The following is a 24,592-nucleotide window of genomic DNA, read 5'->3' as shown; positions in this document are numbered from 1 at the left end:
GTAGGCGTCCAATAAATAAACATTATTCAACTGGGAAAAAGAAGCACAGTATTCATTTTTGGAAAATATTTATTAAAAAACTAAAGTGAATGTGGCAAAAAAACAACAATCCAACACATACCTTTAAATAGCAAGCATATGACACTGGTTGTAAAGCTTTTCCAACTCTACTGATCTCGTCTTTCCCACCATCTACAGTCAAGGATGGCCTCCGAGGGAAGCCACATGTAAACAGGTCATCTGTACTGGTGATGAGCAAAAACTAATTATGTGACACCTATCAATGGTCATATGATTCGCTTTCCTAGGCAATTCACCCCAAACACAAGAGAGTGACCAAATCTCAGGAGTGTGTTCACGGGGATCTGCAATTCTGGTTTTAATTTGGGAGTGGTAGGTGGTGGGGGCATGAAATAGTCGAAAGAAAACAGTATCAGTAGAGGGCAATCGTAAAGCACCTTTAAAATCTGGACCTTTCCACAATTTAACTCCGTAATTCTCAAACTTTCTTGTCGAGCAGAATCACCTGATGAGACTGTTAAATTCACAGGCTCCCCAGATCTGCATGTTTACGAGGAGTACTGCAGGTGATCCATGCCTATTGGTTAGCCGCCCAGTTTGAGAAACACTGTTTAAAATGCATTAAAACAATTCCTACCCCCCCCTAAAAACAAGGTAAAAGTTAAGGAATCTATCGACAGTCACTGTGCTTTTGTCAACTTGGAGGGACCAAGAGAGGGAGTCAGGCAGGAAGGAGCCTCCAATTCCTAACGTACTGGTCTACAGGAGCCCTGAGCAACCTGTCAAGTGCTGTTCAGGAAGTAAATAAAATTTAATGATAAAGTTGATTTTAGATCACAGAACAGACTCCAGATGACTAACAGGCCAACCCCATTCATCCCTGTTTAATGAACTCTGGTGGGCCGATGCCAGATGGGAAGCTGCTTGTTCAAACAGAACATGGGGTAACTGTGGGTCTTGATCCGTGAAGACACAGTGAATAGAACATCTGTAAAAACCTTTATTCCCCGTAGAGCACTGTGCCCGAATAATTGCGGCGCCTCAAGGACAACACGTAGAAATGGTCACATTGATTCCAAGGTTGCCATTATCCGCAAACAGATGCGCTATGGCTGTGTCAAAAACAAGGCAGTCGCTGTTCATGATGGCGGCGGCCACACCGTCGTGGATGGACCGGGGCGTGGCCTCCCAGGTCAGTCTCCGCCGGTTCCCATTCAGCTCCAGTCTGTAGGCAAAGTTCTCGGCTTGCTTGCGGGTGCCGATGAGCAGCACGATGGCGAAGAACTGCTGGTGGCCCTCGTACTTCTCCTGCTTCTCCAGCACCAGCATGAAGTGGTGGCCGAAGCAGGACTGCATCATGACCCAGTCGACGGCCCCCGGCAGGTTAATGTCCGTGGCGAGGAAGACGATGTCTTCTCCCTGGAGGGTGGTAATGCTTTTGTGCGCGTGCATGAGGTGGGACATCACGGCTTCCAGGGATCCCTGCCACTTGCAGGAGGCCCCGGGGCAAGGGCAGGAGTAGGGGCGGTATTCACAGATGTCTTCGTGTTCTGGCTTCTCCGTGTGGTGCAGGGTCAGGGAACAGCCCGTGGTGGCGTACTGCAAGAACGGAAAGAAACGCGTTGAGCCGTCGGGCCTTCGCCACACTGCTGCTGCTGTGGACCTCTAACTAAGAGGGCTCACCCCCTGGGGTTGCTGGGGCTTAACCTCTATCCTCCTGTCAACTACGCTCGCTTGAGGGGAGGTAAAGAGTTACGACTACAAAGTCTCCGTTCATATTTGTCATCAGTCCCGCCGTTCATAAAATCGGGGGACTATCCTCAGCCAGGAACGGACTGCATGCCATTCCAACATGGTTGAAAATGGAACTGAAGCACTCTTCCTATTAACATCTCAAACAGGATTGCTGAGCCAGTGCGAGAAAACCGGGCCTGCCCCATATTTTCTGTGAATTTAAAGAATTTTGTAAAATTTAAAATGGCTTAGGTGTATGGCTGGGCAAGGAATATGCTGCCTCCAGTTTTCACCTAAAGACAATCAGGAAAACGGTATAGCTCCTCTTGGTTGTCCGCTGCCCCTTCTTCCTAGCTCAGATCGGTGGCTGGCAGGAAGGCTGCGGGAAGGCTGCCCTTCAGGTTCCCGCTCTTGTCTGCTGGAGTGACCAGCCAGGGCAGAAGAGGGCTGGACCCCCCTCACATTGCTAGAAATATTACCTCACTTTCTTCACCTTTCAACCCCCCAATCCCAAGGGGCTCTGGACATACTTTTTGGGCCCATCTTCATGACCAGGTATGTCAGGCTCTCATGACAGGCCCGGGAGGCAGAGGCACTAAAGTGGGTCCCACGGGAGGCTCCCAGGCGAGGATTTTGATACAGTCCAGTCCCTCAATGCTGCCGTAATAGGGTAGGAACAAATCCTTTCTCTCCCTTGCACTTGGGATGACATTCCTGATGAATAAATCACAGCTATCTTGGGAAAAGACCACACCGAAAGAAATTAGACTCTTGCTCCCAACCTTCACAAGAATGACAGTGTTAATTCCTAGATACCAGATGGGGAATCAGCCCACAAGTAGACACTTGCCCAGAGAACTGCGCTGTTGTCTTGTAAAGAGTAAGGAGAGCTGAAATCACCTTTTTGGGTGAAACTAGGAGTCAGAGCACACAGTGGCGGTAAACTGTCTGGGTCACTGCACTTGGATTCTCCCACCCCTTTCTGAGGACAGGAAGTCAGCAAATGAGGGCCGGGCCCTATGTCTAAGATGCTGTGTCCATCTGCTCACAAAACAAAGCCTCACATCTGTTTTTGGTTCTCTCTACCCTGCCTAGGGAATAAACCCCTTATAAACTTTAAGTCGGCCAAATTCTAACCTTTGCAGATGAATTTACCACTAGCAATGGGCAGGCACTGAGCACCTTCCCCATACAGGATCCTAAGCTACAGTCACTCAGAGGAAGCTGAGAAGGCCGGCTCCATTCTTAGGGAGATGAGTCTCCCCTAGCAAGGAAGAAGGGGTGGCTTGAACAAAGAAATGCAGCTGGCTCCTCCCCTATACCTAACGTGGATTATAGCAACCTTCTGTAGAACTGGCAGAAATATTTCCCTGTTATTTACTTTGCCCATAGGGAGTGCTTATTCACCTTTTTGAACCACGCACTAATTTTAAAAGCACGGGTATAAAAAACTTTATCATATGAAGGAGAAACAAATTTATTTACCCATACATATTTCTAGTTGGCGTTCCTAACAGTAAGGCCTTAAAACACCAAAATCCCTATTAACAGTGTTTTAAAGCTAGAGTGTGGCTAGGAATACAGAACCTTCTGATGTTCTGTGAGTGATGGGTGAGGCATCTGTGCCCAGTGTAAACACACATTACGCACAATAAAAATAGCAAGAATTAGCCCAGAGTCTGGCAGATCCTCCGGCCGAAACAAGCCCCTAATCTTTGGATCTGAAGAAGTTTCAGAATGGGCTGTTTACCACAGCTGCCAACGAACAACTCCAGGAACTCGATGAACTTTGGCAAAGAGTACAGAAAAGTACCACCTCCACCTCTTCCCTGACCCAAAGCCCCAAACCGCTCCACCTTCACGGACTCAGATGTACAACAAATATTTATCGTCCAGCAATTATTTTAGAACTTTTTCTTGTGTAGCTCAGGTAGGAATATTTATTTATATTCTGAATTATTTGGTTTGCCTTACAAGCCACACATTCTTCCTTCAACCCAAATATAGAGAACAGGGAACCTCCCCCCAAACAACACAAATAGAAAAGGCATACTGAGCATTTGTATGGACGATGACCTTACATAAAAACATCTTGCTACAGCCTCTATTAACTTAAAGAAATATATTTTTAAAGTGTTAGGTGCTTACTCTGCTTTTTCTAAACAAGCTGAACTTTAAAGCCAATCTATTCCTTCTCTTTTCCATCATGGGTGAGGGCGTGTCTTCATGACCACTGGTGCCACTTTTATGATAACTGGGTAAGAGAAGATCTCTAAAAAGAAAAGATCTACACTTTAAATAGGCGTGCACTCATGCGCGCACAGACACACGCACTCTTATTCCACACTTCATTCTTGTTACCGTCTTGGCATTGTTGTGGTAAAGGGGCTCTCGTCCAGGGATCAAAGGGAGGGTTCAGGGTCTGTGAATTCCCTGACAGTGCAGAACCATCTAGGTGCCTCTGAGCAGCACACCCAAATTACGCTGGGCCCTGGCTTGGGTTCTCCTGACAGGCGCCAAGGGTTCCTAAGAACTGCCAACCTCTGTCCTAGCGCACACAGAGGGGTCAGCAGAGGATCCTGCCCTGGTGGTGGTCTCTGTCGAGGGGCCATACCGAGCAACAACAAACAATTCAAAACTCTCACAAGTACAGACAGCTACTCGAAGGAAGTCCAGAAGAGTGACAGGTGATTTCAAAGTGGGGATGGGAGGAGGATGGGAGAAGGAAAGCTTCACTACAGGCAAAGTGGACAGTGGGTGGAGCAGTTCCATCTGGTTCTAAGATTGGGTGAGTGGAGCAAACAGCGGGGATAAAACCTAAATGAGAAGGCAGGTCCAGCTTCCTTCGGGGACTTGACTGACAATGTCGTTTAATTTCTGGGTTTCTCTACAGTTGCACTACAAGTTTTCCCTGCTATCTGAAAGTACAGTGTTCCCATGAAACCCTTGTAAGACAAATGGCAGAAGGCAAAGAAGCAATTTTTGAGCATTCCTAGTTCCAAAAATTTTTGAGCATTCCTAGTTCCAAAAAATAACTTCTCTTGGGCTTTTCTGATACCTTAGGACACATCTCGCTAACGGATGCACAAAATCAACTGAGATAAAGCACAGATGCTCACAAATGCCAGTTCAAAGCTATGGAGTCTTGATGCTAAGAGGCTGAGTGTAGGTCCCAGGAAAAGGAGCTTGGCGAGGCCACTCCTGCTGCTCAGGATGTGCACTGAAAAAGAAATGCTGAATGCTATATTCCCTTTCTGCCTTTTTTTTTGTAATAGTGAAAATCCTCTTTGGATTTCTTTTGGTTAGCACAAACAGGTCTTTTATAAAAGCAAAGTGACGTCAAGTGAACATTCAAAAAGCGGGGGGTAGCTGTACTGATGTTTTAGACCAGGTAACCGTTTGTGGCGGGGGCTGTCTGTGCATTGTAGGGTGTTTAGCAGCAACCCTGGCCTCTGCCCACCGCATGCCAGGAGCAATCTTCCCCTCCCCCACTGTGACAACCAGAAATGTCACAGGCACAGCCGAATGTCTGGGGAAGGACAAAACAGCCTGGGGTTGATTTTGATGGATGACAAAACCCGGCTGGGCAGCCACAACGACAGCTGTGAGGAGGGGCCCACACCAGCAAGCAGGACAGGCTGGTCACTGTCCCGCCCAACGCGCACTACCCAGGACAGCTCAGGAACACCAGCCGCCAGCTGAGACACACAACTGGGACTTAGTGGTTTGCAAATCGTGGAAGTAGGCTAGGGTGCTAGTTCTACCCGTTTTACAGCCTGACTGATTCATCCTGGCATCCCATTCGTGGCCACACTGCTGTCCAAGCCCTGCACTCCTGTGCTCCTCCTTGAGTGCTCTTTCCAGGTACATGATCGCTTAGGAGTCAAACAGTATTTTGAAGTAAAAGAAAGAATTCACATCGGTCTTAACCTCCAGTCCCCAACCCACCACACACACAACCCAAGAGTCCACGGATGGACTGCTTCTGGAAGCAAGTCCTATTACTGACTTCTTCCCTGGATTGCAAAGAGAAAGACAGCCCTGAAATCGCTTCTCCCTCAGGAATGAGGAGCGGCACCTCGCAAGCAGGTAACCAGTAATTAGGCCCTCCCAGCTGCCCTGGTACCTGGCAAGAAAGTTCTGAGGTTTCACTTTTCACACTCTGGCTAGGGCTTTGCCCTACCAGACAGAGAGGGCTCAAAGGACGCCTGCCTTCCTTGAGATGCCTGGCTCTTCCTGCACACTCTTCTTCCTGAGACCAGGCACCTGGGCTGCCTGTGTGTCCTGGGGACAGGTCCACAGCTATAAATGAGATTTCTCCACAGGGGAACAGCTGCTCACCTCCCCTGGGGGTGGGGTGAGGAGGGAATTCACTTTAAGTAAACCTCTTTCGGGGGAGGGGGAAGGAGACACAACCGCTCACAGAAGCCCAAAGCTCTAGAAGACATAGGGAGGGGGAAGATGACCCAGCAGAATGAGAAACACATGTTGAAATAACATTTCTGACTTCTCTTTAGAAACTTTTCAGGTGGCAGTGGCTCAAACGTCTTGTGCAAACATGTTCTGCCACAAGGGCCATGGGTGACCCGGTGCCACCTTTTTAAGTCTTTGCAGAAAGCAGTAAATCGTGCCAATTCTTTTCCTGGGCATGGGGTATGAAGGTTGGATTTCAGTTGAATTTAGGTAGGGCTTTTCCTTTTTTGGCAGAGAAATCTGTTGACACGCGAATATGATGGGGTACGTCAGAAAACAAACACTAGCCACCTGTTATTTACCTAATAAACACAGTCACATTGTATTTGTTTATGGAATGAGTACATAAACAGAATAACCCTGCTTCGCCAGGGTGCTCGTGAAGGTCATAGATCTTGTGACTGGTTTAGAACACGTCACTTAATCTATTTAATTAAATGTGAGTCCGTGCAATTCAAGACCGATTTCCTGAGCTTCAACAATCAGCAGTCTGCTTACAATGGAGGCGCTCTGAGCTCTGGGCAGAGACGCGTCCCCGCTCGGGGCCTGTGGGGTAACCGCCCTGCTGCCGCCTGCTTACACCTCCTAGGAAACTGAAATTTATTAGCCAAGTATCTGCCTGCGCCTCAGAGGACAGTGTCTCAGGAAAAACAAAGCACGCTCAGTATTTTGTTGTTGATGCTCTTAAACTTTTGAATTAAATCCAGGCAATGACCTTGTCTGAGAGTAACCACAGGCAAACTGTGCTTCTCCGTCCATCTCATGGGCTGTAATGATCACAAAATGCACACATACGGCTGCCTGCGATGCAGGACCCCAGACTGGGAAACCAGAACTGCCACAAAGGGCATTACTGGGGCAGCGACTGAAGTTTGAATATGGACTGTCGATTAGATACTAGTATCCACTGCATGTCACACTTCCTGATTTTGATAACTGGACCATAATTGTATAAGAAGGCGTCTTTGTTTTTAGGAGAAACACAGTGCAGTATTTAGGGGTAAAAGGGCGGGACGCCTCAATGTCCATTCAAATGGCTAAATAAGTGTATGTGTGAATAGAGAGCGCCCAAAATGATAAAGCAAATGGGGCAAAAAGGAAACAACTGGTGAATTTGTTGGATAAAGGTATATAAGAGTATTTTTGTATTATTAACACGACCGTTGGGGAAATTTGAAATCATATAAAAACGTGTTAAAGAATTCAGAGACTAAGTTAGCATATTCTTTATGGGATAGAGAGTCTTTTGGCTGAGTTGGCTGAGTGACTTAAGTGTTATACTAGTTTTTTTTTTTTTTAAGAAAATATACTTTTAACTGCATATCTATAGGTAAACACAAGTAAGGCAATAGTTTTTCTTTTACTAGAAGGTCTTGGAACTCATTTTAGTGAACCAATAAAATTTTTCAATGAAGACATCATTGTTGTAATAACCAACATTTCTTAGGCTTGCCTGCCCCCCATGGAAGACCAAGCCTTCTCCATTGCTCCTCTGATCCTTCACAAGTTTGTGGGCACCTCACAGATCTGGGGCCCTGGACTCGATAAAGTTTCTAGCCACTGCAGTTTCATTACCCACCATGCTTAGTGGTCCAAGGGAAACCACTCCATTTGACTCCAGACATGTCAGAAAGAGGCTCTGGGAATGAGGCTACCCATGTCCCCTTTTGCTTACACAGGTAAACACCTTTTACTACTAGGGAGGTGAACCCATAGATGGAATCAGAGTTGTATGAGTTTAGCTGGAAGGACGATCTCCTGGCGGTATAACTTACTATGTATGATCAGCAGATAATTAGGGGACTATTGGTAGAGATCTCTGTCTTCTCAACACTCTTGAGACTTGTTCGAATAGGAGTTGTAGCTAAGCCTCGTAGAGAACCAAATCATGGTGAAACTTCTGTTTTAACCAGAGGTTAGACTTTACCACTTTTAAAAGGACTTCTAGCAAATCAAACTAGCTCCTTCGTGACTAAAAGTGTACTAATCTCCCCTCAAAATATCAGTGGATGATGATCCCAGGTTATTTTCTAGTTAACTTATGGGTCTATTAATTTTGTTCATTGATTTACTGATTTATTGCCAGCTTCCCGCCCACCTGATATGTGTAGGTAAATGAATCAATATTAGGTTTACGTGCAAAAGATGATTGCTCTCCCATTGTGTGTGTCATTTTTTTTTAAAGATTTTATTTATTTATTTGACAGAGAGAGACAGCCAGAGAGAGAGAGGGAGCACAAGCAGGGGAAGTGGGAGAGGAAGAAGCAGGCTCCCAGCGGAGCAGGGAGCCCCATGCAGGGCTCGATCCCAGGACTCTGGGATCATGACCTGAGCCGAAGGCAGATACTTAACGACTGAGCCACCCAGGTGCCCCGGGTGTGTTAATTTTACTTTAATTAAAATTCTTACTATGGAACTTAGAATTTTAAAAAATTCAATAGACCTTGAGATCATATGAGGAAAAATGTTGATTTTAGACTTCAGTCACTGTGGGTTTGTTATTTTTGATAAATGCTTTTCACATATTTTATTTACATAAACTATTTGGGGTGGGCATGTTTGAAGCTTTTCTGAAACCTCACATAGATGGAGAAAACAAGGATACTGTTGTCATTCAAATGGCTATATATTCCTCTTGCTTAAAATGACTTTACAACCACTGGTAGAATACAGTTAGAGTGGGGCGTCTGGGTGGCTCAGTTGGTTAAGCGTCTGCCTTCAGCTCAGGTCATGATCTCGGGGTCCTGGGATTAAGCCCCACGTCAGGCTCCCTGCTCAGTGGGGAGCCTGCTTCTCCCTCTCCCTCTGCCTGTTGCTTCCCCTGCTTGTGTGTGGGCTTCTCTCTCTTACTGTCAAATAAATACAATCCTAAAAAAATAAACAAAAATATTCTATATCCTTCTTGATATTAAAAAAAAAATACAGCTGGAGCTCAGGTACCTTGTATCTGTGTGACACAAATGGAACCTACCATATCCCTGGACTCTTACTAAGTTCAGACTTGGGCAAAAGGAGAAAATGAACTCTCTTCTTGTGCCTTAATCGTGATGCTCAACTTGCATCTGTCTAGCATCCTTCCTCTAAGAACCTTGGCGGATCTTCACTAACCCAAACAGTAGATTCCTTACCTCCATTATGACGTGGTGCAAAGAGAGAATTCTTAGCCAGTGATGCTGTAAAGCTTTCATGGATGCTAACCTGAGAAGACAGTATCACTCAGTGCCAGGATGGTTGAACAGTGGTGAGACAAAGAAAATACTGACATCTAACTTCATTAACTTTCTTCCGGAGAAGGTAATTCTAATTCAAATCTTGGGCTCAAAAATTCCTCCTTTTGCCCAAGAGAACCCCGACAAACCCCATGCTCAGATAGCTTTCCTACTAAAGGGGTCTTGGCGGAAGACTTCCGCACATTAGTGCACTCATCAGAGAACATCTGATGCGGTGGGGGGCCTCTGGCCTTACAAAGACTCCTTGGGCTGGCAGCGGTTTGTTTTTAATTGTAGAAACTTGAAACAAAAGTTGACTTTTGACCAAATAACGCTTCTTATCTGACCATGGCCAGAGTTAGCCAGCAACCACACATTGTCTTGGAGAACCAGTTTCGTAAGGTCCCTTCGGAGTGTAGGTTCAAGCAAACAAAAGCGTCTTAAAGTAAGAGCCGGAGTTGAAGGCTTGATGCCACACTCCCACTACCTTGCCCACTCTTTTTCAATATCCCCTTCCTCTTCTATGCAAGCCTCCCCCTGCATACTAACATTAATTGTCCGACATGCTTCAAACAGTGCTACAACCCTCCACGGTTTTTATTTCTCAACTAAAGCAATCAAATTCACCAGAAGACTTAAGTGTTAGGGTTGCTAGATTTAGCAACTAAAAATACAAGATGCCCAGTAGCCTCAGGCAGTATTTGGGTTATATTTACACTAAAAAAAAAAAAAAAAAAGCAAACTTGAAATTACACCAAAAATTGTTTATCTGAAATTCAAATTTTAGTGGGCATCCTGTATCTTACCTGGCTATGCTAATAAGAGGGCCCTTCTGGTATCACTGCCCATCCCTCCAAAAGCCATTATGTGAATTTGGAATGTTCCTCAGTGGGGTGAAGCAGGTAGCGGAAAAGGCAGGAGGCTGAGGTGGAAAAAACACTGTGTGTGTAATACAACGCCCATTCTGGAGTTTCTGTTCCCTGAACTTACAAACTGCATGACTTCAGGCAAATCTCTCAGAGAGGATACTGTGTCCTGTTTCCTTTACAAAGTAATTAGGAAAATAACGAGATCACATACCTAGTTCAGACAAGGTAAACAACATTCAGTATAAGCGGCTCCACTGGCCTCCCTGTGTAACCCCATCAGGATCTTCCATATGTCCCTTCTTCATGGGCTAACTGCTGCTTATCCTTCATAATGCAGCGCTGACCCCACACTGCTGGGAGCTCTCCAGACTCCTCCGCTCCTCCTACTTCAGAAAGGCGCTGCTGGCACATCTGTCTCCACCGTTAGACTCAGAGTTTCAGAAGGATGAGGTTAGGGATGGGGCAATGACTGGCTAGGCAGATGGTCTGTAGGAGGGGGAGGCTGCAGCAGATTCCCAGGCAAGGGTGGATGTGACGAAAAGTTAGTAGGTAATCAGGAGGAGCCAGCTCTGGCCTGAGGTTACACCAGGGAGAAAAAGCAGGCTGTAGTATTAAAAAACAAAAGGATAACACCCATTGTAGGTGATGCTGAAGAGAAATGGGCACTCCACTGTGTAGGATTTCAAGTGAGAACACAATTTGGCTTTGTTATCAAAAGCTTTTTGATTTCTACACATACCCTTTGGACCTACCATCCAACTTCTGGAAGTTATCATTAGGAAATAATTACTTTCTTAAGCACAAGGACTGTTACAGCAGTATTTTAAAAAATAATTTTTTCAACACTAAAAAACCGAATGATTTAATCATTTAAATCACAAACGGGAGCTTGATTAAATAACTTTGGTACTGTTGTAATACTATGCAGCCATTAAACATGACCTTCAAGACTATTTACCAATGTTGAAAAGCAGTCACGATGTGTTAGATGAAAAAATATGTTATGAAATAGTGTGTGGTTTCCCTATCTTACCTGCTTTTCTTTGAGTGAAAAACTCCATTGATGTAGAGGTAAATTTGTGAGGACATATGCAAAAATGGTATAGTGGTTATTTCCAGGTGGGAGGATTATAAGAGATTTTATATTTTATATATTCTACATTTAAAAATAATGATCATAACTTTTAAAAACATATCTTATAGGGGCTTTTGTGTGTCTCCGTTGGTTAAGTGTCTGACTCTGGATCTCAGCTCAGGTCTTAATCTCAGGGTCGTGAGTTCGAGCCCCACATTGGGCTCCACGCTGAGCGTGGAGCCTACTTAAAAAAAAACTCCACACTTTATAATGTATAAAATAAAATCTACATGTTAAAAAACGTCGCCTAATCTAACTAGGCTTTCTCTTCTAAAAGCATTAAAGAAACGAAAAAAGTAAGTCTTATCACTGAAACACCAATGCCAGGGCCAGTGTACCCAGCTGTCTGAAAACCTACATGACTAGGAGGGAAGGGAAGCTCAGTGGGGGGGTCTGTGGAAGAAGAGAGTTTCTTTTTTTTCTTTTTCAAGTCTATGCCTGGACCTGACCTCAGACACTCGCCATTTTTTTTTTTTCTGCTAGCTTCTAACTGTGCACATTTATTTAGTGTTTCTTCTGTGCTGGGACTGTGCTAGACTCTTTGTATGAGTTATTACCGCGTTTGATCCTCACAGCAACCCAATCTGTACCCCATTTTACCGAGGAGCCACAGAGGTTTGGAGAGGTCACCAAACCCCTCATGTGGGGATGGAGCAGGGATCTGGACTAGGAGGTTCAAATAGGGCCTCCCTCCAAACTACTAGAGTAAGAGGCAGCCTCGGGAAGGAGTAACCCAAAGATACTACTTTTGTTGATTTCAGAGTTTTAAAATAGGGCTCAGGCCCACACATTTAACACAGGTGTAGCTTTCATCCATCTATAGTGTCTGTGGCTGAAAACTGGGAGGGGGGTAACCTTTTTCTCACAGACACCATATAGTCTAAAAATCACTGTAGAAACTGGAAATGAAAACCCTTTCTCAATTTTTAAAAAACGAATGGAGCTAGATGGGCATCTGGGGCAAAGCTGATGAAATTCTGCTAGAGAATTTTCAGTATCTCTCCCAAGCCTTTGAAAGTACACTCCCAGGTTTAATATAAAGATACATTTAATCAGGAAAACTTTTTAGCTTTCTTATTTTCTTTTTCAGGATGTGCAGAGTGTTGTCACATTCTAATGTCCCATGTATGATCATGTCCTGCACAACTCGCCAGCAATACACAATGGCCCTGAAGGCTGGGCATTCATTTTAGCAAATGTGTACCTACTGTGTGCCCCTCTCAAGGAGTGGGGACCTTATGAGTTTGAATGAGAAATGCCGCTGTTCGCAAAGTTCGTCAGATGCCCAAGTCTGGCACTTAAGACGTTTTATAGGGAGGTCTTACTGTAGTCGTATGCCTATGGCACTTGGTACGGAGCGGAGCGTCAAAAAAGGGACCTAACACACGACAGCTGAATCTGATCTAATCTCAGGTTGGCGATTTTATAGGCCCAACCTGCTGTAGCTTTTGGTTCTCCCTCTTTCTGGTTGTACCAAAGCTCAACTTTAAGTAACAATGATTGACTCCTAGCTGTAGGAGGTGGTGACCTGTGTAAAGGGGCTGCCAGCTATGTGAAGAATCAGCATTAAATGTTAGTGCTCCAACATAGCATTCTAGTGCTTCTGTTCTTTTTTTTTTTTTTTTTAAGATTTTATTTATTTATCAGAGAGAGAGAGAGGGAGAGCACAGAGGGAGAAGCAGACTCCCTGCTGAGCAGGGAGCCCAATGTGGGACTCGATCCCAGGACCCTAACATGACCTGAGCCAAAGGCAGACACTTAACCGACTGACCAATCCAGGCGCCCTAGTGCTTCTGTTCTTGATTTTACACTGAAAAACTGTCAGTTGTGTTCTTGAAAATCTTGAGCCTCACCATCAATGTACGTGGACTCCGGTGCTTGCCAGTACATGCTTTTGTGAGTAAGCCTGTCCAACTTCAGGCAGTAGGGAAGACCACAGGGACAATATCCAAAGTAAATGATTTTTGTCGTAGGGGAACTTTTTAGACGAAGAAAAGATCTTTGAAATGGTTCTGGCAAATTGGTGTATCCTCTCAGACTTCTAGGTGACTGATCACCCATCACCTAGCAACCACCCTGATACCGCCCACCTTCCATTTGAAATGGTGAAGCAAAAGACTTAACAGCTCTAATCTGATCTCAGAGCACCCACCAGCTAGGAATTACCTCCATTCTTTTTACCCGATAGACAAGCTCAGGGAAGTATGTGACTGGACCGAGGTCAAACAAAGGCAGGATGGGGACCCAGTTCTGTCTCTTGCCTAGTGCTCTTTTCCCTGGAACACTTCACTAGATTCTAAAATTTTAGGGCACAAAAAGATTCTTTTGTTTTTTTTAAAGATTTTATTTGAGAGAATGAGAGCTCGAGCGGAGAGAGAGAGCACATGGGTGGTGGGGAGGGGCAGAGGGAGAGGGAGAAGCAGGCTCTTCGCTCAGCAGGGAGCCCAACACAGGGCTGAATCCCAGGACCCCGAGATCATGACCTGAGCTGAAGGCAGACTCTTAGCCGACTGAGCCACCCAGGTGTTCCAAAAGATTCTTAATATAATGATCTAGTCCAGCTCTTTCTCTTAAAGACATTCAGGTCCAAAGAAATAAACTGACCTGTTCAAAGTCAACCATCTAGTCACTAGGACAACAGTTCAGGTTTCCCAGGGGGCCAGAAGAGAATATTCTCTTGGCAAAATACAGATGAAAATAGGGGCGCCTGGGTGGCACAGCGGTTAAGCGTCTGCCTTCGGCTCAGGGCGTGATCCCGGCGTTCTGGGATCGAGCCCCACATCGGGCTCCTCCGCTATGAGCCTGCTTCTTCCTCTCCCACTCCCCCTGCTTGTGTTCCCTCTCTTGCTGGCTCTCTCTATCTCTGTCAAATAAATAAATAAAATCTTTAAAAAAAAATACAGATGAAAATAAACTATAAATTCACCTGTAGTTGGGACTTCTCAGAATCCAAAGTTCATGTATGGTAAGAGTAAAATGAAAACTTGCAGGCTCAGTGAATGCTTTCTGAGAGAGAACCAGATCATTTTAAAAATTCAGGTTTCTGGCTTTTCTTGAAAAAACCCAAAGGTCTGGCACGCTGCATCCACACTCCCACCCCTGCCAATCATCCAGAGCTGAGTGAAAGCTGTCCTCTTTGGGGGTGTGTTCTCTGGCTCCCATCTCTACTGCTCCTTGAGGTCTCCTGAACTCAGGGCCACGCGTCAGACACCTCTCTCCCTTGCATCGCCTGTCCCTGCTGGCGTTTAGGTTTGTCCACACTGAGGAGGCTTGAATTTTCAACGGGGTTAGCTGACTTGACTTTTTATTTTAAGAAATAAAAACAACACTGTCACAACCCAAATCCAGGGAAGACTTGTCTGAGGCTTTCCAGTTCAGTAATTATTTGGAGATGTGCTACTGGAAACTTTGAGAGAAAACAAACCCCCCAAAATGGGGAGAAAATGTATCATAGTGCAAGTGGGCTGGAGTGGTTTAGCATTCCCCACAGTTGTGGAGCGAAATGCTTGGCTGATATTAAAATAAAATACACTGTTGAGTGGGTGCACAGATGTGTCAACCTTCACTTCTCCCCCTATACCCACGCTCCACTGAGAGATGGTGGGTTTGAGATATGGGAACAGGATGTCAAAACTTCTCAGGTGTAGAGCAAGCCATAGAATGGACTAAAAATATCTCAAGTGGAAGAGAGCCTTACTCTGATAGAGATCCTTTTCTTAAAAGGAGACCTGAGCTAATAATGCATGTGATACCCTCTATCATAGATGCTGGCAACACTCTAGCCTTTAATTAGGTGGCCCCACACCTCTGTAAGGAAGCTGTTTGGCAACAGATCCATTTTTGGGCCAACTGAAGCATGAGCAGTCCAGAGCTGTGATGACATATTAGGTCAGCAGGCTATTTCCCCCTGGCCTTCCCACTCCTGCATGTCTTATAAAATTCCTGCCAGTGAATTTTATAGTGAACACATATGTTATCTCATTGGGATGTTCCCATCAGAGCTGGTAAATTCATCCAATCAGATAGTTTTGTTACTATTGTCAACCTTAAGTTACAATGGGGAGCCCTGGAATACAGGCTCAGATGCAAAATTGCTATGTAGCACAAAGGGTGTGTGCCTTTGGAATGCCGGTTCATGAACTGGCCTACTGATCTTCACAAGCCACTTAATCTCTCTACAGGCATTTGTTTCTTCACTTGGAAAGAAGAAAGGCAAACTAATAAACAATGACCCTCTCAAAGTAGCTGGCACACAGAGGGCACCCAATAACCATTCCATACAGCCTCCCTTCTTTTCATGGTATTCTAGAAGCTACAGGTCCTTAGAAGTCAAGCAGTTCAGTCTATTTACAGGTGAGGAAATCAAGGCCCCCAACAGGTGGTCTCTCAGGCAAAAAATGGCAGCACCACACTACTCCTGAGACCTGGTCTCTGGTCCTTCATCCACCATTGTTTTTCTCACATGAGGCAGCCCACGTGGAAGAGATTCTGCGAGCAGGTAGGGACAGTGACAGGGCAGTGCCTATGATTACCAGGAGCAAGCACAAGCCAAGGGCTAGTTACACAGACCTATTTTGTTGAAGTCTGACATAGGTCTTACTACTCCCTATTTCCCTCAGTCCTCCTCAACTGACAGATCTTTGGTGCTTGCTGTATACATCCAAGATTGGTTTATCTAAACTAAATGGCTGAGCTGCCCCGTCAATAGTTGGGATTGTTGGTCAACAAAAGTTGAGGCATGTATTCTCTAGCATCGTAAATCTCACATACAGAAGTGACCCCAAGATCACTTTCTAAACTTAACGCCTGGGCTGAAGGGGAATGGTTGACCCTGTTTAATTTCAGATTGCAAATGACGGCTTTCCTTCACTGCATTCATACAGAATAGGGACTCGGAGCATCACTGACATGGTCAGAAACACTGATTGCCCCTGATTCCCAACAGAACTGCTTTTCAAGAAGGGCTTCCCTAGTATATTACACATGAGGAGAAAACATGCTTCAAGAGAAACCAGACTCCTAGATCCTGAAAGTGAAACTTCATAACTTTATATGGCATTAACCGTTTCCTTCCCTTCCTCTTGGGAGCAACACAATGCTCTTATGAGATTGCTTTTTAAAAAGAAATTATGGAATAGTGCCTGTTACCAAATGTTCATTTGTGAACTGTAATTCACCTAAAGCTGTTTCTTCTACTAGCTGCTGATGGTCTGGGAAAAACTGAACAGAAAAGATGGCTCCCCAGAAATCCTGTGGGGCACCCCTGGCAGCCCCCACAGTATATCTCAAACATCAAATACCCACTGTTATGTCAACTATCACCAAATCTTCTCTTGATCACTAGGCTGCCACCTTCTTCATGGCCCTAAAAAATTACAGAAATATTTTACCCAAATTTTATAAGAAACAACTACTGGGCTGGGTGAATTGGTTAGCATTATATGAGAAGTGGTTGAAAGCAGAGTAATATATTAAGGTTAACTGAAAACCCATAGCCCAAACACAGATTCAAATCTTTATTTGAATATGCTATTTTAAACTTAATTTGTGGCAGGGCACAGACCAAATTAAATCATTCATTTTACTGACTGGAGTCCCAAGCTTCAATTCTCTGGTGGACTATTTTTAATTTAAAAATAAGCTCTTGCCCTATAAAAATAAGCAGCACCAAGGAGAAATGCAAGACAGCTTAGATGGCCCAAGAGGCAGAACAGTTAACTTTCACAAAGAAAAAAGAAAAACAACTCAAAAGTATTAATGACATTATTTCCATTTCTAAGTTTAGAAAATGAACGTTATGGTCTAGCCCTAGATTATAATGAGGTACTATGGAGAGGTGTCTCTGAAACTACTCCGGAAGATTTTTAAGTGGTAGATGTAAGTAAACAGATGCTATAATATAACCACACGGTGAAAAACTATGCAGTCGTTTAAAATACAGTGAGGAAGAGCTAGGTTTCAGACCTAGAAAAAAAATGTGTGATAATATGACTTTAAAACAGCAATTTGCACAAGTTATTTCTGGAGAATTTACATCTACTGTGTGTGTTTATGAACCTGTTTGACACACACTGACATTCACGATCTCATATTCAGCTGTGAAAACTATTTAAATATGGCTAGAAAAAAATCTATAAAGATACACAGTAAACCTAACAATGGTGGGAAAGGGGGCAAGAGGTCTTGGTCTTTCCTTTGACTTTTCTTAAGTCTCTTTAGTGGTCTGCATTTTTTGCAAGAGCACTGATAACTTTTTAAACTAAATAAAGTGGTGGGCTTGGAAGAACTGTAACAGCTCTTGCGTGTCCTTCCTGTTAAATTCCTGATCAACTCTTGTTTTCACCCCCACCTAGAACAAATACACATCTCCCCAGTCCTTGGAAGGCTAGGAGAGGGAAAGGCGTGGCTTGCAGGGTTTTCTTTTTGCTGGAGGAAAACAGGCTGTAGGCGCCCTTTTTTTAGCTGCACCTCTGAGGGCTCCCACGTGTCAGGCGTGCGCAGAGGGCAGGCATCGGGCGCAGGAGAAATCCAGTACCAATCCTTCCAAGCCGAGCGCTGGTAAAGGGTGCGTTTAGCTGGCCCATCTCTTCCCTCCTCAATCCCCCACAGTCAGCTTCCCGGTCCAAGTTTCACTGGTGCAGCCTAGCCCTACCGAGCACACCCAGCACACTTCTGCAGGGTACGCAGGCACCCGGCGGCGAGAGCTGCGATGTGTTCTAAAACGATCGCGTGCCAATTAGTCCGGGGTCAGTGCTTGGGCAACTGTCAGCTCAGAGTTACTCCCAAAGTGGACAGGTGGGCATGGGGGAGGGTGGACAAGTGTAAACATTTCTTTTTTAAAAATAAGAGAGATGCCACCTGCCTCTCAGCTCCTGTGAGTGGGCTGGAGGACACAGGAGTTCCGGGAGGTCGCTAGGCGGAGGTGCGCGGGTGGCACCTGGGCTTACCTTGCAGGGAAACAGGACTGCCGACGCCACCTTCTCCATAGCCAAGTTCCTGATGCTGGGCGTCAGGGCGCCCCTGCACGTCGGGCAGCAGCTCAACTTCTGGCGGCATTGGTTACATACCAGGTGCCCGGCCTGGCACTGCAGGATGGGGGGCAGGACATAGTCAAAGCAGACCGGGCACTCGAAGAGCGAGGTCAGCTCGTGGTGCTGCGGGGACACCGGGCCAGCCCCGCCGCCGCCGCCGGGGCCCGAGATTACCGCCGCCGCGGCGGGCACCGCGGACGAGCCGGGGCCCGCAGCCGAGATGGTGGCGGCGGCCGGGGGCGCAGCCGGGGACGGAGCGTGCTGAGGCTGCGGCGGCGGCTGCTTGCTGCAGGGTTTGTTAGCGCTGGGGCCGGTGGAGGACGGGCGGCTCATCGCGCTCCGAAGCAACCATGGAACTGCGGGCGCCTGCCTGCCGCGGGGCCGCCGGGGTCAAGGCGGTGCACGCCCCGCGGGCGGCAGGCTCCGAGGCAACGCCACCGCGCCCAGCCCGGAACCGAGCAGCGGAGACTGCCGGCCGGCGCCGGCAGGCCGGGGGCTGGGCTGCGCCGACGATCTCCGCGGCCCCCGACGTTCCGAACACCCTTCCGCGCCCCCAGACTCCTCCTCCCGGCGGCGTCGCGGGCCCCGAACCCGAGCGGTGCGCAGAACCCCGGCCCACCAGTTTCTGGAGCGGCAGCTGACGCAAGCCCCGGGGGCGCGCGCGGACGTGACGCCTGGACACGTGTGCGGCCGCTCAGGCGCGCGGGGACTGGCAGAGCCACCCTGCGCTGGGGCGCCGGCTCCGCCCGAGTCCAGCTGGCAGCGCGGGGGTTCGACTAGCGCGTGCCCCTCCTGCCCAGGCTGCGGGCCCGGCCCGCGCCAGTGAGCATGCCCGGCTCGCCGTGGCCGCGCGAGGTCTGCCTTCCGGGTTGAGGAGGGGGCCGCCCTTCGGCAAGGCGTCGCCCAAGTCCTCTAGCCACACCCCGAGGAGCCACGCCGGCGTTTCCCGGGCCGCAAACTAGAAGGGCAACTTCAGGCGGGCGGGGGCTTGGGTGGTGAGCGGGGCGGGACGCGACGCCCCTGGACAGGTCGGAAAAAAACCGTGAGGTTTCTCTTTCCCCGGGTTGAGTCACCCTCGCGCGAGGGGAGGAGTGCGCCGCGGCCGGCCGGCCTGAGTCTGGAACGCTGGATCAGGACGCGAAGCTTTGGGCGGGAGCAGGGCAAGGGGCTCGGGTTGGGTCGGCAGCGGGCACAGGACCCAGTGCTGGGCAGTTAAGAGTGGGTGTGGACCACTCCTTAGTCTTGGTTCGCGGGGAGGGAGGTGGTGGGGAGGGAGGAGATAAACTCTTTATTGATTTACCCGCGGACCTGGCGACGTTGAATTGAGCGCCTCTGACTTGCACAGCGGGCCGGGGAGGGAGATCGTGGAAAGCGTTGATTAAAAGGAGAGTTCGAGATCACTGGGAGTGCCAGAAATGTAGGCTGGGTCTTGAGGCCTCAGGAAGATTGGGTGACCCTCCAGCACAACGCGGTGCGTCCTCGTCTTTGAAATCCCGTGAAAGTCCAAGGCAAGGTGTAGGCGCTGGCCCCGCACACCAGCGGAAGCCCTAGAGAGGCGATGATACTCCAGAGAGACCCACACGTTAATTTAATGTATACTGTACGCGCCCAGTCGGATTGCTGTTCTGCATAAGATGAGGCACTGATCCTGGAATTGGGGAAAGGTGCTACCTAGATGGGAATCTGATGATTCTTTGTTGGGCAGACAGTGGTAAGGAACAGAAGTCAGGACTGGGTGACGAAAGGTGCCCTGCGTTTGCCATCTGTGTGACTTTGGGCAAGGTCTTTAATTTCTCTGCGCTTCAGTTTCCTCATCTGTAAAAGTGGGATAAAAATAGTACCTACCCTGTAAGTGGGACAGTGAGGATTAAATGAGTTTGATAACTGCCAAGAGCTTGGCCTATCCTAAGCACTTATTCAATGTCAGATATTTAAAAAAATATTATTAGGGAATATTTAATGAATAAAATCATGTAAGAAATAGGCCGTTAGAGCCCAGAAGAAATAAACTTTAATCTTATAAAGGTATCCAGAAAGACTACGTGCATAGAATTGGTGAAATTTGATCTAAGTCTTGAAAAAAATTAATAGGCATGATGTCACTCAATCATTCAGTAAATGTTTCCTGAACACTTATTATGTGCCAGCCATTGTTTGGGCTCTGAGAATGGGATAAAAACCATTCTAGTAAGGGAACAATGCCAATAACTACCCATGAGGGAGGATTTCAGCTGAATACCTGGGGTGGAGTGGGAGTGAACACATTGTATGAGGAGCTAAAGGACAGTGAGAGAATGCACTTGGGGATTTACTGACACTTGGGAGAATGGGATGGTGCAATGAAACCCCAATAGACCTGGTAGGTCCTTTACCTCTTTACCTCCGTGAGAAGTGGTGACCACTGTAGATTTTTGAGTAGCACTATAACTCGGCTGAATCTGAGCTTTTGGGAAGGTACTCTGGGGGCATACCAACTAATAACTAATAGTTACTGAATGCCCACTATGTGCCAGGCTGGATGGTTCTAAGGATTTTGTAACAACCCTATGTGATGGGGACTGTTGTTTCCCCATTTTATACTTGAGGAGACTGAGACACAGGGAGATTAATTTGCTCAAGATGAAACAGCTGATAATGTTGGAAAATGCTCCGGAGCCCCCTTTTAACTACTAGTCTGTATCCCTTTCATTTTTGCCCAAGTCCTACTGATAGTCTTGTTAAGGAGTTGAGATCAGCACACTCAACACAGTCAGAGAACAGTTGTGGAGCCTTTAATCAAGCACCGAATTTTGTGGGCATACTTTACATAAATTCTTTCTTTAGCTGATTTTGCAAGGAAAAAAATTAAATTGTATTTACTTCATTTTTACCTTTTTAGAGCATACAGAACATAATAGTGACAACAATAGAAAAAAATCACCCACGGTTTCACTTTTATTGGGAAAAATATAATATTTTCCACTTTTAATTTAAAACCCAAGTGAGTAGAATTTATTACCAGAATTCGTATTCCTTCCCTCCACCCCCGGTCTCTCAGTGCAGGTACCCCGCACTCCCAGAGCTTGTACTGGCTTTCACCAGAGAAGCAGGGGTCCCACCCTGGCCATGTTGGCATGAGCTTCCAGTGTTCCAACCAGCTAGGCCGTGGTGTTCAGAAAGCAATTTGGCTTTGCAGATGTTGAAACGAAGAACAAGAAAACCAGTTCTCCTCAGAGACAATTGGTTTATTTTTCTAAAAATACAACTAACCCATCCACTCTTATCCTGTCAGATGCCTCCCATGGTATGAAGAAATTTCTTGTTTCTTCCTTTACGTCATTGCACTCTTGATTAGGTTGACCAGGGTAATTTAAGAAAAAAAAATCTCCTCTGGGCAATTGCTGAAGGTAGGTGGGACAAGAGTGGACAGGCCTGCTGGTTGACCCACATCGATGACCTCTCCAGGCTGCCAGACTGGCCTTTCTGGTCCTGCTTCTTTCCTGTTCCTTCCTTGGGGCTTTTGAATCAGAAGACGGTGGCTTTTGCACAGTGGGCACTGTGAGTGAGAACACTCTATCCCAAGGGGATGTGTGCTACGTGGAGTTGTATCTATTTGTCCTTGGGAGTTGCTGCTGTTGCCAGGCTTGTGTTTTATGTGTGACTTTGTGGCCTGGGGAGGTAGGGGGGGGATCCCCCAGTCTTTGGTGATCTCCTGATTCATGACTCATTTACCACATCTGCTGGATGACAGGTTGGCCTCCTTCCCCCACCCACTGAGTCCGGATTACACAAAAGGGACAGGTATGAAGCAGGACACCTCTCCTTAACCCTTCTCCTCCTTTGTACTACTGTTGAAAGATGAGGGGGGTGTACTGAGTAACCTCTCTTACTTTAAAATACCAGGATGGGACTTGTTAAAAACAAAAACAAAAACCTCGCAGGTGAGCCTCTACTCTCCCTTAAACTGCTGAGCACAATGAAAAATGCTCCAGCTAGACAGACAAGCTCTTGCTCTTCTTTCTGTAACTTACAAATTGTGTGGTTTTGCAAATTGGGCAACTTCTGCACTCAGGCAAACAGCGTGCATTTTCAGAGCAAAGTGTGGTTGGGCTTTTCTTTTGAGATTTAAAGATGACTCAGGAGTGCATTGAAGCTTGCTGCACGGAAATTTCTGAGAAGGGGAAAGCTTGTGGGAAATTCTGGAGGTGACCGTGAGGCCTCCTGGCAATTATGGTAGGAACTTTTACTTTTATAAAGTACTTTTGTTTCTGGGGTAATTCCACATGCTCAAACTTGTGAGTAATTATGGGTATTTCTTGAACAACAATCGTGGACTTACTCCTGTGTATTACACTGTGTATGTTAGGCATTTGCATTGGTTTTAAGTATCCTGTGCCACTGTTCTAAGCACTTTACATAGTTTAATTCTTTTAAGCTTCACCTGACCTATAAGTTATATATTTACAGATGATTTTAAAACAGGTACAGAGAGGCCAAGATATTTGTAGTAAGTAGCCTTTAAGGTGGCTCCAATGATCCCTCCTCTTGGTGTCTGTGCCCCATGTAATCCCCTCCCTTTGAGTGAGAGCTGGACCTCCTAACTCGCTTTAAATGACTAGAATGCGGCCCAAGTGATAGAATGTCACTTCTGAGATGAGGTTATGAAAAGACAAAGACTTCCATCTAGCTCTCTATCTGTCTCTGAGTCTGCTCTGTGGGTGAAGCCAGCTGCCAAGTGGCAAATAGCCCTATGAAAAGCCTCACACCACCAGGAGCCTGACGTCTCTGACCAACAGCCAGGGAAGATTCCAGGACTGGCTGACAATTGGATTGCACTTGTAAGACCCTGAGCCGGAGGACCCAGATAAGCTGATGCTCAGAAATGGTGCGACAATAAATGTGTGTTGTTTTAAGCTACTGAGTTTGGGGGTAATTTGTTACATAGCGTTATATGACTAATACACTTGTCCAAAGTCCAAAAGCTTGTCTGTAAAAAGAAATGCAAGGTATAGACCCCCAACTTTATCTTAAATTATTTTTATTATAATGCTGCTTAAGTATATAGAACCAAATCTAGGAACAAAAGTTTTATGATTATTGTTGTACACAACTATAAAAACAAAAAAATTAGAATACCCAAAAAATCAAGAATTCATGTTTTTGTTTCTTGTTTTGGTTTAAATTCATACTTTTTATTTTTTTTAAAGATTTTATTTATTTGTCAGAGAGAGAGGGAGAGCACAAGCAGGGGGAGCGGCAGACAGAGCAGGTGGAGGGAGAAGCAGGCTCCCTGCTGAGCAAGGGGCCTGATGCGGGACTGGATCCCAGGGTCCTGGGATCATGACCTGAGCCGAAGGCAGCCATTTAACCAACTGAGCCACCCAGGCATCTCTAAATTCATACTTTTTAAATGATAATTTCATATGATGGAAGATGTGCTAAAATGAAATCATCATTTAGTTTGGAAACAGCCTCAATGTCCATCAACAGGAAAACAGACTATGTAAAGCCATCCTACAGAATCCTCTGCAACTGAGACAAGGTCTTGAAGACAAATTGCTCTGCAGAAAAAACAAGCTGCAACCAAGAAACCCCCAAAGAATCCCGTTTATGTATAAAGAACCAAGCCACGCAAAACTACTATTTCTTTGCATGCCCAAAAGGGCATAGAAAGGCCTAGAAGGAGACAGTGAACTGATGACAGTGATGGTTTCTAGGGAGGGGAATGTGAAGGGATGTGGGGAAGCTTTTGCTTTGTATTGTCTATATTTCTGTATTTTCACCTTTTCTTTTGCCTTTCTTTTTCTTTATTCGTTTCCCTTTTTTGCAATGAGAATTTATTCATGTGTAATTAAAAAAAAAAAGTGTTGTTCTTGTCTGTCTGTCCTTGCTTTAGCTGTAGGGTTGGTGCTAGAATGAGTGATGTGCAAAAGGCCAGCCAGCCAGAAAAGGTGGTCCTTGTCCTGCATGGGAAGGACCACGAGCTTCAGTCAGGTCCTTGCGTCTGGGAGATGACTTGCTGAAATTGGTAATTTAATAAGAGTAACTCAAAGGCAGTGTATGAGTTCAACTTGGAGATCATGGAGTAAAGAAACTAGACAAGTGTGGGGGGGCAGTGCTCCAAGGGATGCTTCCTGACAC

The 24,592-nt window shown here is 46.2% G+C and overlaps 1 protein-coding gene across 1 annotated transcript; it reads right to left on the bottom strand.

Moving 5' to 3' along the window:
• Positions 1–55: 55 nt before the first annotated feature.
• Positions 56–24,316, bottom strand: SIAH2 (siah E3 ubiquitin protein ligase 2). Its single transcript, XM_026497283.4, has 2 exons — positions 18,389–24,316; positions 56–1,620 (listed from the first exon to the last, which is right to left on the bottom strand). Exons 1-2 carry the CDS (start codon positions 18,803–18,805, stop codon positions 1,063–1,065), a joined length of 975 nt encoding a protein of 324 aa, XP_026353068.1. The 5' UTR covers positions 18,806–24,316; the 3' UTR covers positions 56–1,062.
• Positions 24,317–24,592: the final 276 nt, after the last annotated feature.

This window comes from Ursus arctos, unplaced genomic scaffold (assembly GCF_023065955.2).
Source record: "Ursus arctos isolate Adak ecotype North America unplaced genomic scaffold, UrsArc2.0 scaffold_20, whole genome shotgun sequence".
Lineage (NCBI taxonomy): Eukaryota > Metazoa > Chordata > Mammalia > Carnivora > Ursidae > Ursus > Ursus arctos.
Note: the sequence above shows the minus strand (reverse complement) of the source record. Positions and strands in the feature narration are given on the sequence as shown.

Excerpts from the sequence above, each read along its gene's own strand:
- SIAH2 (XM_026497283.4), bottom strand. The coding sequence starts at position 18,805 with ATGAGCCGCCCGTCCTCCACCGGCCCCAGCGCTAACAAACCCTGCAGC. Across the intron at positions 1,621-18,388 it reads CAGTCCTGTTTCCCTGCAAG|TACGCCACCACGGGCTGTTC; the intron begins GTAAGCCCAGGT and ends CCGTTCTTGCAG.